Source organism: Botryllus schlosseri, chromosome 6 (assembly GCF_051294905.1).
Source record: "Botryllus schlosseri isolate E-star chromosome 6, Bs_hap1, whole genome shotgun sequence".
NCBI lineage: Eukaryota > Metazoa > Chordata > Ascidiacea > Stolidobranchia > Styelidae > Botryllus > Botryllus schlosseri.
The window spans coordinates 30288245-30302338 of NC_137241.1; the positions used below are offsets into that span (position 1 = coordinate 30288245).

Genomic DNA, 14094 nt, shown 5'->3' on the forward strand with positions numbered 1-14094 from the left:
TACTTTATATGTTCTAAAATGTAGTAAACTTTTAATGGTACTGACATCGTAATCTGTTGACACCGGACCACAGTGTCAGTTCTATAATAGAACTTCTATTAACAATTTCATCATTTCAAAAGACTGCAACACTGCGATACAATGAAAAGATAGGAAGTTATCGAATGGACGGGGGAGATAGCGTAGTGGTAAGCGCCTACCAATCTCGCGGAATCGGCTCGATTCCCGTCGGAGGTTTATCTGGGCTCCTCTCCCCCGCCGTTGCCGTTTTTACCGCGACAAAAAAAAAAGCCCAGTAAAAGACCCAACGAAAGAAAGCACTCACAAGGAATGGAAAGAACTAGCAGTAGAAAGGGCCGCGGCCTCAACAAGTTCAAGATCGAAAAGAACTGCGTGACATCGGACACTCAGACCCAGGCGGATGTTAGATTAAAATGATCGCAACTGCATGCGTGTCGATCGACATCGTCCTATCTGTTCATCACATCGCATTTTGTCTTATCGCATTGTACATTGTGTGTGACTACAGATGATAAATATCATCCAACTATATTACCCTCTTATTGTCCTAGACTGCGGGAGCAGTGGTAATCAGTTTACACCAGAATACACAGATCTAAGGTACTTCATCTGATGTCCCCGTGGGAAAATTAAGTCATTTTCAACTAAGACTGTGAGAACCATAAAAGAAGTTGACCAGCGTAGTAGCTATGTGACATCCATAATCTGACATACCTGTTTCTGCGCGGCACACGAAATGAGCGTGTGGCGACTAAGGCGCAGAAGCCAGTCTAATCTCGACGGTAGAATGTAAGGCCGGTGTAAATCAAACAACCTTTTAATCCAAATTAACGCTTAGTAGAACGTGAACGGCACAAATGGCAGCACGCAGTACGCAGAAATATAAGGTATAAAGTAGGCACAAAGTAGGATTTACAACGAGGCTTTATCCCAAGAATCTTCCAACCGTCTGTTCAGCAAAGTAACCAACGAAACGTTATCCAGCATTGTATATATAGGGAACGAAAACGAGACTAATAATGATGATGATCAGACGACGCGACAATTAAATTGAAAATACACAACGGATTCACGAAACAATGCAATGCCGCACGCGCGCGCTAACAATACCTTCAATCACTGATTTAATGAGCCGTTCGCAGTTTCACTTAACGTTCAGTTCGTATACTTACACCTGCATGGCTTAATCTCCGAGACAAGCATATTCATCTTAGTCTGCTACACATTTGTTCAGTCAGTCCACGATTTGCGTTTGTGTAATCTGTCGTCTGACCCGTCGTTTTCATTGAAAAATCCTTCTGGGATTTGTATACGAAGTTTTTATAATAAGTTTTCCCTTGCCAAATTATCATGTTCGAGCAAAAAACTACTTTCTACGTGTCAGAAAGTAAACAGTTCGTATTTCAACTTTAAATTAATCGGTTAATTCTGATATAGTCCAAAAACGTAACCACTATAGAAGAGTGAGCAGATGAAAATCTACTGGCATGTTCCAAAATAAAAAGTGCTTTCCTAATTTAGCTAGATAGACTAGGAGCACCATCACCGACGTGATGGAAACATCCATCGAAAAGAGAGCGTCAGAGTTAGCTAGTTACATTTCATTATAATTACTACTCAAGTAAAAACAGTTGAACATGATATTCATATTGAAATGAACCCGAATATTGTCGGCTGACACTCGTCAGGGGTAATCTTCAGCAACTAGTAGAGAATTCAAAAGAACAGCGTATATCAACGAACGAAACACAAAATATGACGTCACCAGCACCCTAAGCACGTCCATAAATCAGCATGTCCCTAGATTCATTAGAACACGCTCTGTGAAAAGCTCACCCTTAACTCATCCGGTCAAGATTGATGCGGAGCAATCAAAGGCCATAAATTCTGCAATTGGCAAACACTTGTTGGATAATCCCGCCTGTGCGAAAAATTATCGAAACGACAGATTTAGCATACTCGGAAAGGGTCGCTCACACTTTCGTTTGTGTGCCTGGGAGTCGACTTTTATCAAAATGCACCAGCCAAGGCTGTGTCGACAAAAGGTGTTCGTGTATCATCTAAAAATAGTACATTGAACGCTCTCGTATTCGACATTTCGTGCTGGTGACGTCATATTTTGTGTTACGATTATTGATATACGCTGTTCTTTTGAATTCTCTACTAGTTGCTGACGATCACCCCGGACGAGTGTCAGCCGAAAATATTCGGGTTCATTTCAATATGAATATATTATTCAATTGCATATTGAAGTTCTGTACCTCCAAGAAGCTGTTCAAGTAGAAACATACATAGAATTTCCACTCGATCAGAAAAAGTCTATATATACCATGTCTGTGGTGTGTTAGTAGAGTACTGCATTGCAACCCGGACATCATGTCTGAGGTATGTTTGACGTATGTTCGTACTGCACTGCAACCTGGACATCAAGTCTGGGGTATGTATGGGGTGTGTTGGTATGGTACTACGTTGCCACACTCGAAGACACCCCATAGTTACCCTAGACAAGATGTCCTTATGTTCGGTATGCTCCTTATTGCCAAAATGTAAGGCACCCTTTGAGAAATTAGGAGTATTGCGACATTTACGAGTTGCGCCTGATCCGCGGTCCGTTGTTTACATTGTGGTCTTCGTAGCAGTCCACTCGGTCCGCTGTTCCGCTCGGTCCGCCGTTTAGTATTGCAAGTTCCCCTAGTTCCGCGGTCCGCTCGTTCCGCCGTTTAGTATTTGGCTATTTTGTTATGGTCCGCTCGGTCCGCAATTCCGCTCGGTCCGCCGTTTAGTATTGCAAGTTCCGCTAGTTCCGCGGTCCGCTCGGTCCGCCGTTTAGTATTACATGTTCCGCTATTCCGCGGTCCGCCGTTTAGAGTTGCCCCTGAAATACCCATTTCTAACAGGTTTTCCGTTGGTTGACTAAAAAAAAAGTCATTTTTCTGGCTGAAGTTCCGGAAATACCGCTGATTTCCTATATCTCAGCCCAATCTCCACGTAGGCCTACATTCAACCAAAATTCTCAAGAAGGGGACATTTAGGCGTCCTCCTAGGACACTTCCCGAAAAGAGGGCAAATCCTTTCAAAAGATGACGTATGGTAACCCTGGTTTATTAGCAATTTCATCATTTCGAAACACCACAAAACCGCGATTCAATGATCCATCATTGAATGAACAGATATGAAGGTGTCGAAACAACTTGTAGTGCAATGACTAGTTGCCACTCCGACTCTTGATTTTATCGCACTCCTGTACTGTTTTGAACTGAAAGTAGTAGGCCTACGCCATCCAGGCTTGCGCATTATTGATAATTCCTTGAGTGTGCCTCTTAACACGTTCTTCCATTTCCTAGGGCATTTGTGGACCAAGCCAATCTTGTGGTGTCTTTGCGAATCGATGAAATAGCAAAACAAGGATTACCAACATTAACAAAAGTCTTTATTGCATCACAACACCACTAATCTACCAGGCAACATTGCATATAAATTCAGAGGAAATGAACAACGTTTTGCTAAGGCAGTGAAAACACTACAGTCAAGGAATGCTAGTGAATCCTAACACAGTTTCAATAAGATAAGAATTGGTTTCAATCTAATTTGATAACCAGTCAATTTTTGACCATCCGTCCGGAACTGTAAGCATTTGGCAAGTGCCACACAATTAATATGCAAAGGGAACAAAATGGAACAAATCCACACCCGATTACATTCACCACCACGCTAAACTACGTCACTGGAAGACGGCATATCGACTTCAGGCACTGACAACTTCTGTGTTCCCTCCTTTCGTGACTAATTTCAACAGGCTGCCGGACTCGGGTCGGTCTTTTCCTTGAGACCACTTCAACAGTAACCTGAGATCAAGAAACAGATTTATTCTCCGAATCTGCTTTGGATTCGCAAACGAGTAGGGCCACAAGTATTCGAGTGCTCGAATTTGTATTAGTTGTACTGAATCAAGTCAAGTAGTGAGAGTTGATTTTTGCGAGCACTGAAATTAAACATTCCATGCCACTAAAAGTTTATCTATCGACGAAAGTATTTTTCCAGTACGATTCAGAATCGTGTCACTCAGGTACTCGATATTACAAACAAGACTCACTCAGCAACAAATTCCAGCGATGTCCACGACGAAAAGTCAGCGTCCGGCATCCCTTTGCGATTCATCGCTGTATCCAGAGTGATCCTGAGGTCAACAGTCAAAGAAATCAATAACCGATTCCAGCAATTCGTATCAGTGAACAAAAAGACTTAAGTTGCTATTTACCGAGAATTTTAAGGAAATTCATACTTGGCTTACAAATTTCTGATACTTGCTACGATTCCTATATTGTCCCCTTCCCATCCATTTTCTGATAGGAAACTGAAATCTCCAGAATTCATATAACGGTAATGGCATCACAGAACAACAACAAAATTGATTTGGTCTCCATCAAGTTTCAGATTTCAAAACATTATCAAGTATATCGGAGTCAACCTCAATTTACCAAAATTCAGTGACATAAGTAGTTTTCAAGTGAACAAATGATAAAACACAAGCTTTTCCTGCCTATTCAACTATGAAATCAATAAAATATTTTCAAGCAGATTTGGAATGGTCTGTGCATGAGCTATGTTGGCTATGTTGTTACACTGTACGAATCAAACTAATATATAACACAAGCAAAAATTAATGAATTTTGCTGTAACTCAAGGTCGTTGCCCATGACAACAAATCAGGTGTTGCAATATTGCAGTATACAAATGCAACTAACACTAGACAAACAACTTACGGCAAAACAGAAACGGCAGTTGACTTTTCAGGCATCCCGCTCGAAGGTCCAGACAAACTTTTGCAGAGTTGGTGGACCGCCGCTTTTGCCATTCCATATCCGATCATGCCTGAGATCGAAACAAGTTTTTCACAAACGTTCTGGTCCAACTTTACATGACATACCGCAACGGCAGACGAAAACAGAATGAAAGTGTGAAGAAATCGCAATAATTACGACAGGGGATATGGGTGTATTTATTTTGCTACTGTAGCCAACTATTTTACTTGACAAGCATCACATGTAGAGATAGTTAATATTTATGTTACTCAAGTAGAATAATGAAATATTTCCTGGTATAGAGTTGAGATAGTTGTCGACATTGATGCTACTCTGTACCATAGCTAGCGATATTGACAAAGTCAATAAACCCATACGTTACCTGGTGTCCCATCGAGACCCGCGGCAGCCCCGGGAAGGGTGAGGATTCCTCCGGCGTTCAAGAATTTTGTCGCGAGATGAGCAGCGATCGTGGACGTCCACACACTTTGTTTCCACATGAGGTCGCAATTTTTCACCAAGTCTTTAAAAGTAGAGTGAAAACCTCTAACATGTTAGCGAACCCAATGTTTCAATGTACGCTCCATAACAAACCAATGTTCCCCATGACATGGATAGTCATGTTCCCAGTGAACATAAACTAATTTAGAGTTTCACGTCAGGGTGGGGGGATATGTCAGGGGTATGAATACTTCCACCATAGCCAAACCTAACACCAAACCCTAATGTTCATAAGGCCTCAACCTGAGGTGGTCAAAATAGTCATCAATGGTACTCCAGCAGAACTCAGAAATCCCTAGGAAAAAAGCAAGTAAAAAAGTACTAATTCTACGGCTAGTTTTGCCTAAAAATCGATTACAGTTGAGTAAAACTGGAAGTAGTGAGCTAGTGACACTAGGCAAGAGCTACTTGAGTACTTCAAAAAAGAAGAAGTACTTCGTAACTGAACAGTACCAGCCCTTAACGTTTGCAATACGAAACACAAGGTATTTTTAAATGTTCATGGGAAGCATGATTTAGTCGCTGTGGAATCACACACTCTTGTGGCGGTATCTTGGCCATAGTAACTCGTCGGATTGCTTCAGACATAACCAGAGGTGGTCAAAGTAGCCATCTTCGCTACTCAAGTAGAAGTAACACCGGAATTTCTACTCAAGTAGAAGTAGGAGTTCACAAGTAAGTTAGTAGGCATTCTACGCTTATTTTTGCCTACAAAACTGAAAACTGTCAAGTAGAAGTAGAAGTAGTCTAAAATCATAACTACTTAAAAAGTAGTTTGAGTAGGCAAAATCTACTTCAAGTACTTCAAAAAGTAGAAGTACTTCATTACTGACCACCTCTGGACATAACCATGGCCGCCTAAGACGTGGCCCAAAGAAAATGAAAACTGTTAAAAAACTTTTGATTTTTTCATAACGTAAAAAATGGAAATAAGATTCCACAGCGACGATGTCGAAGGGGAACAATGCTTTGTTAGGGGATGAATATCGAAAAAGCGTCCATTTCTTACTCTGTGACTTTGCGTTTCCACCTGCCCAGCCCCCGGCCACACAGAGTATCGCGTCCACTTTATTGCCGTCGAGAGCGTTCTCAACTTTAGCGACGACTTCTTTTTCTTGCTCAGTCCACGAAGTCAAGTTTGTGATGAGAATGTTCTTATCAGCGGCATCGTTTGCGGAAAGATCTATCGACGTCACCCACTGTGATGGATTCAATGAAATGGAATCAATCAGACTCGTCCGACTAGAAATTCTATAGTCTAATTACACTAGTTGACTGTAATATCATTTTAATTTTAATCTAATTTCTGCTTTTCATAAAAATATTACAAGATAACTTTATAGTGCAAAACGAGCCAAGTTCGGTTTACAGACATTTGCCATTCTCTTACTTATGAGAATCCAGGGTTGTAACCAAGTCACAATGCTCCGAGTCACAAGTCATCCTCAGTTTTATAATTTTGACTCGGGTCATTTTCAATTCACCACCGAGTCAAGTCCGAGTCCAAGTCACCGAGCAGAGGGTCGAGTACGAGTCATGGTATCATGACTCGAGTCGAGTCAAAGTCATTGTGTTGACTGCCCAGTTTCCAGTTAAAGGCTTGTTAAATCCACTTTTTGTAACTCTGTTTGGTGATATCGAATGGTTCGCGTTTATCATATACTAATTTTCATCATTTTTAGCAGTTTCTGGGCGCATTTTCAAGTACCAGTACCAATAGACGAAATCCCAATAGTATGGCTTAACTATTCCTAGAAATTACAATGAAATGTCGGTCTTGATCGTCTGAGTCGCGAGTCATATGACTTGGTTCGAGTCATGCGCAATCACTCGACTCCAAGTCGAGTCAATACACAAATTGACTAGAGTCGAGTCATTTCCGTAATTTGAGAAAATGACTCGAGTCAAGTCGAGTCATCTGAAAAACGTGACTCGAGTCATTACAACCCTGTGAGAATCAACTCTGATTTGATATGAACTGAACGTGATTTTTGTTGCAATTTTTTCAAATTCGGAATTGAGTTCAATTTCCATGTTTGCATGAATTCAGTCATCCTAATTCTAATCCAATTTAGAAAAGAAATTGAAACTATCATTCTAATTCTAATTTAAATTTTGTAATCCGGAATATAATTCAATTTTCAAGTATTTACAAATTCAGTCATGAAAATTTCAGTCTGATTCGAATCAAAATATACGTCTAGCTGTAACTCAAATTCTGATCAAATTGGAAAAAGTTGGAAATTTTCTAGTCATCCAAAACTGGAATCGATAAACAGCAGCAACATGGAAATGGTCTCTTACAATTTGCTCCTTTTTCAGAAGTTCGATGCACTTTCTTCCCAGAGATCCACATCCACCGTACACAATAACTCGGCTGCACATGGTTCAGATTTATAGATTGATCCAATAGCTAGAGAACATGCAACTGGATTAAATCAAACACTTTTTGTACAAATTTCAATTGCATTATCATCAAGTGTTTATGGTTTGAGCACGATATAGTATTGTGCAACCATCCGTTAATAATAATCGAACAATTAATTCATATTCAAATTACCTAAAATATTTCCGGCTGACACTCATCAGGGGTAGTCGGCAGCAACTAGTAGAGAATTGAAAAAATTCATCGTATATCAGCAACCATATCACCATTGATACACAATGTTCTTTCAAATTCCCTTCTATTATAGTTGCTGACGATTAATCCGGATAAGTATCAGCCGAAAATATCCGGGTTCTCTTCAATACGAATATATTATACAATTCTATACCGGTATTGAAGTTCTGTACCTCCAAAAGTATCTTCAAAATCATTTATTCGATCAGTTCTAAACACCACAAATATGCAATGCAATAAGAGATGTCAAAACGACTCGGATAGTCTTCAAATTAAACACCCACTTTGGTCTATGATGGGTATGCTGAATGAAAAGTAACATGGATACCATAAAATGAACAAGCTATAAAAATGCAGGCTATGGTCTTATATTTCAGCTGAGGTCGTAACAATGAGAATGATTGAGCTTTTGAAGAGCATATTGAATTGTCACGATTATTCGGTCTCAATAATCAGGCCAATGAAAAATTGCATCGTGTGTAAATCAAATCAATGCATTACTGCAGCTGCAGCCGCATTATTTCTGACGTATTTGGAAACCATTTCACGAAAATATATTACAAAAATTGCAAAATAATATTTGCAACTCATTTTCTTCTTTCACTGCATACTTTCTAACGGAATATTGCTCTTCTCTTTGCGGCAACCGAGGATGCGGTAATTTACCATTAGCCTATGGGTGGAAAATTTGTGGCATTCCCACCCAGATCTCATATATTTGACAGCTACGACAATAACACATTATACCCACATAGTGAATCAAAAAACGCCAGACCCGTGTTTTTGCGCTATCTTGAATCGATAAAATTGGTAATTAAATGACACTCATACAACCATCGAGACCCGAACCACGAGCACAACCATTCTCCACGCGACCGCCGCATGTTGCACTTGCAGAACAACAGCTGGCGTTGCGGCACTAGGGGAAACCCTTAACGGCGAACCGCGGAACTTGCCAACTTGCTGAACGGCAGACCGAGTGCGTAAGTCAGACCTCGGCATTGATTTTTGAGAATCCGATGAATCTGTTCGTTCAGTCTATACATAGTAACTGTGTATTATGCCTGGACACAAGAATCGAATCGGATCAGTATTCAGGAATCGATTTTTGCTTATTCACGAAATAAATCTGTGGCAACTGAGGCTCCATGAGTTGGCGGACATCTGCAAACAGGATCAGTCACAGCACAGTCACGTGCGACTGAAGTGGTCCTGGCGGAATTTCGGCGGAATATTTGTGATCACGTGAAACACTATTTTCGCGAACGCAGAATATTAACCCTCCACCGATGCACGGCAAATATCATATTTCAGGCTGGATACGAAAGTGTACCTCACCTACAATTCAGATAATTACCACATCAAATTACTTTATTTAAAATCAATTTCTAGATTCCAGATCGTCCTGCTTAATTACGAACACGAGGACCAAGGCTACGTTATATTGCGCTGTCGGGCATTGTTGGCCGCCATTTCAATGTATGGCAAATTCCACATTCAAGGCCGGATTTAAAAGTGTACCTCACCTACAATTCAGATAATTAACACATCATCGGAAAGAGCGTTCAAATTACTTTATTTAAAATCCATTTCTATATTCCAGATCGTCCTGCTTAATTACGAACACGAGGACCAAGGCTACGTTATATTGCGCTGTCGGGCATTGTTGGCCGCCATTTCAATGTATGGCAAATTCCACATTCAAGGCCGGATTTAAAAGTGTACCTCACCTACAATTCAGATAATTAACACATCATCGGAAAGAGCGTTCAAATTACTTTATTTAAGATCCATTTCTATATTCCAGATCGCCCTGCTTAATTACGAACACGATGACCAAGTTACGTATATTGCGCTGTCGGGCATTATTCGCCGCCATTTCAATGTATGGCAAATTCCACATTCATGGCCGGATTTAAAAGTGTACCTCACCTACAATTCAGATAATTAACACATCATCGGAAAGAGCGTTCAAATTACTTTATTTAAAATCCATTTCTATATTCCAGATCGCCCTGCTTAATTACGAACACGATGACCAAGTTACGTATATTGCGCTGTCGGGCATTATTCGCCGCCATTTCAATGTATGGCAAATTCCACATTCAAGGCCGGATTTAAAAGTGTACCTCACCTACAATTCAGATAATTAACACATCATCGGAAAGAGCGTTCAAATTACTTTATTTAAAATCCATTTCTATATTCCAGATCGTCCTGCTTAATTACGAACACGAGGACCAAGGCTACGTTATATTGCGCTGTCGGGCATTGTTGGCCGCCATTTCAATGTATGGCAAATTCCACATTCAAGGCCAGATTTAAAAGTGTACCTCACCTACAATTCAGATAATTAACACATCATCGGAAAGAGCGTTCAAATGACTTTATTTAAAATCCATTTCTATATTCCAGATCGTCCTGCTTAATTACGAACACGAGGACCAAGGCTACGTTATATTGCGCTGTCGGGCATTGTTGGCCGCCATTTCAATGTATGGCAAATTCCACATTCAAGGCCGGATTTAAAAGTGTACCTCACCTACAATTCAGATAATTAACACATCATCGGAAAGAGCGTTCAAATTACTTTATTTAAGATCCATTTCTATATTCCAGATCGCCCTGCTTAATTACGAACACGATGACCAAGTTACGTATATTGCGCTGTCGGGCATTATTCGCCGCCATTTCAATGCATGGCAAATTCCACATTCAAGGCCGGATTTAAAAGTGTACCTCACCTACAATTCAGATAATTAACACATCATCGGAAAGAGCGTTCAAATTACTTTATTTAAAATCCATTTCTATATTCCAGATCGTCCTGCTTAATTACGAACACGAGGACCAAGGCTACGTTATATTGCGCTGTCGGGCATTGTTGGCCGCCATTTCAATGTATGGCAAATTCCACATTCAAGGCCAGATTTAAAAGTGTACCTCACCTACAATTCAGATAATTAACACATCATCGGAAAGAGCGTTCAAATGACTTTATTTAAAATCCCGGGGCCTACGATACTTATTATTAAGTATTATTAAGTATCGTAGGCCCCGAAAATCCATTTCTATATTCCAGATCGTCCTGCTTAATTACGAACACGAGGACCAAGGCTACGTTATATTGCGCTGTCGGGCATTGTTGGCCGCCATTTCAATGTATGGCAAATTCCACATTCAAGGCCGGATTTAAAAGTGTACCTCACCTACAATTCAGATAATTAACACATCATCGGAAAGAGCGTTCAAATTACTTTATTTAAGATCCATTTCTATATTCCAGATCGCCCTGCTTAATTACGAACACGATGACCAAGTTACGTATATTGCGCTGTCGGGCATTATTCGCCGCCATTTCAATGTATGGCAAATTCCACATTCATGGCCGGATTTAAAAGTGTACCTCACCTACAATTCAGATAATTAACACATCATCGGAAAGAGCGTTCAAATTACTTTATTTAAAATCCATTTCTATATTCCAGATCGTCCTGCTTAATTACGAACACGAGGACCAAGGCTACGTTATATTGCGCTGTCGGGCATTGTTGGCGGCCATTTCAATGTATGGCAAATTCCACATTCAAGGCCGGATTCAACAGAGTACCTCACCTATAATTCAGATAATTAACACATCATCGGAAAGAGCTTTCAAATTACTTTATTATAATTCAAATCCATTTTTAGATTCCAGATCTTCCTGACTAATTACAAATAGAATAGGATGATTAATTTTCTGTATTATTACGCTTTTGTACAGTGCATGCTGCGTGTTTTTGATGACTCAATTTTCAGGAATTATGATTGTCGGTATCACTTTTATCTGATGTCAGTTATTCCCCGCTGCGACGTATTCTGTTCCTGTGTTCAAATGTCTGATTCATCTCGCATGTAAGACGCAGGTCTTGTTTTTGATATATTGGAATATGACTTTGATTTCTTCGCTGTCATTTTGTCCAACAGGTACGATCATTTTCTGCAATTCAGCGTGCTTGTTTTCGAGAAAAAGAGAATGTCGCTGACTACGGACGTCCTTTTGCGAATCGTGTAATGTAAGATGACAAATATTTACAATGTCCTGAAATATTGTGTCACCGATTGCTTTGGTTTCTTCATTGATATCCATCATTTTCAACGGCAGACTTTTCATGAAATATTCTTGCTTGGAGAAGTTTTGCAGAGGTAATCTTCGCTTCATCTTTCTGAGATAAATAAAGAGGTATCCATTCCTTGACATGGCGTTGAAAGCTGCGCTCGAATCAACAAATTCTACAATTTCGTCGTTGCAAAGCCGTACCGTACATTTCGAATGAATTAAATATGCGATATTGTGTCCGTCTCCATCCGATCCGATGTGTGCAACTACAGCCTTGATCGAATATCCGATCCAATCTTGATCAGGTCCCTGAATTTCGAGGTTCCGGTTGGCAAAGACAGTATTTTCCATCTTTTTACCCAAAGAATCCGCACGGTTGAGGCGCACTGTCACTAGAGTCGGAATTTCAGTGAGCTTGACATTAGTATTTATCGTGGAATCACATTTTTCACATTTGATTTGTGAAATCTGAAATGCTTCTGCTATCGATGCAACTCCGCAATTCACGTTGAAGATTTTTTCTCGGTGTACTGTTGTTCCATTCGTTTGACATTCGTTGCAGTGGATAATCCGCTCGTATTTCAATTCGTGCTTCCAACGAATATCTTCCAATACTTGTGGCAAGGAAGATAGTGAATAGAACTCCAGACAATCGTGCTGCTGACCAAACTCCAGTTTAGTTCTCTCACATGCAATTTTAACAGCATTCATTAATTCGTCACGTGCAACCGCCTTCAAGTTTGTCAAGGAGATAAGTATATTTGCGAATTCCCCGTGAATTTGCCTACTCTCATCCAGTGGCCCCAATCTCTGCCGTATGACATGAGAGTATGCTTGCATAACAAAATTGAACCAGCATGTATTTCCTAGATTTTCGAGTCCAGGTATCTGAGTAATAATGCCACATTCAACATCAGCATTTCGCACAATGTGGGATGATGTCAGGCAGTCTTGACGTAGCTCCCAAATGATTTTATGACGGAATTCATTTTGCAAATGTGTACGGTTAGGGTTCTGGTTTAAATCAGGCTGATTTAAATCAGTGTGATTTAAATCAGGTTTTTTTCGTTGATTTTTGATTTTAATTTTACCATTTTGATTTTATTGATTTCTTTGTTTTTTTTCAAATTTTCGGACGAGATGCGTGAATGTGGGTATTATTATCGGACAATCATGTGCATTTTATATAAACCGGAGATAACATCTCGTCACCGGCAGCGGTATAGTTCAGCTATTTGACAGACAGATGGGAAAAGAAAAAAGAGCGATAGTCAAACAATATGTTAGCGTTTTGCTATTGAATACTGGTTAGTTGTCTGGAACATATGCTGCTGCTATTTCCGAGGCACTGCTGGGATACAGCAAGCGAAGCGCAATCGGGAGTCTCTATCGAATTTGAAAAAATCCCTTATCTCTGATCCAGTTTTCTGGCATAAACCACTTCATCGATCAAGATGAATACAACTATTATGGATGGTCCCGATTTGACGCAACATGTTTCCTCGCTAACTAAGAGATCTATCGACTACTCGGGACCTATCATTTGGAATGCATTACCACCACATATCCGTGAATTGCCTTATAATAGATTCAAAAAAGCCCTACTTGATCACCTCTTGTCCTTACACTAACACTGTTGCCCTACCTCGCCCAGACATTGCTTCATTGATCATTTGCTACCATCGTTTCACTTTTCTTCTATTTTCCTTTCTTAACTCAACATTTTTTACAGTCAGACTGTTTAGAGTCAATTGTACCTGTTTGAGGCTGGTGTGATCAGACTAGATGACCTTCACGGTCTTACCGATCATTCCTATCTAATACCCAATACTGTGCACGCATATTTTCTGTACCGCCATCATTGCCGTTTGTTGTGTATTTCGGTTGGATGAAAATAAAGACTCTCTCACTCTCTCGCTACTAGAATCGATCAGTAATGATTCGCGCGACCCATCATTATCACATAGGTTTTCAGCTATCATTACCACATAGGTTGAACGTTTTCAGATATCTGGATGATAATTCACTGCCCCACGTTATTAAAGTGTAAG

General features: G+C 40.1%; 2 protein-coding genes across 2 annotated transcripts in view; one reads left to right on the plus strand and one right to left on the minus strand.

Moving 5' to 3' along the window:
* The window catches only part of LOC145440652 (kelch-like protein 8), a 328197-nt gene that overhangs the window by 306988 nt on the left and 7115 nt on the right, over nucleotides 1-14094 (plus strand). The gene's annotated exons all lie outside the window — the stretch shown is intronic.
* LOC145442065 (dihydropteridine reductase-like) lies at nucleotides 3430-7789 on the minus strand. Its single transcript, XM_080320060.1, has 6 exons — nucleotides 7629-7789; nucleotides 6334-6523; nucleotides 5206-5346; nucleotides 4785-4893; nucleotides 4115-4198; nucleotides 3430-3866 (listed from the first exon to the last, which is right to left on the minus strand). Exons 1-6 carry the CDS (start codon nucleotides 7707-7709, stop codon nucleotides 3767-3769), a joined length of 705 nt encoding a protein of 234 aa, XP_080176186.1. The 5' UTR covers nucleotides 7710-7789; the 3' UTR covers nucleotides 3430-3766.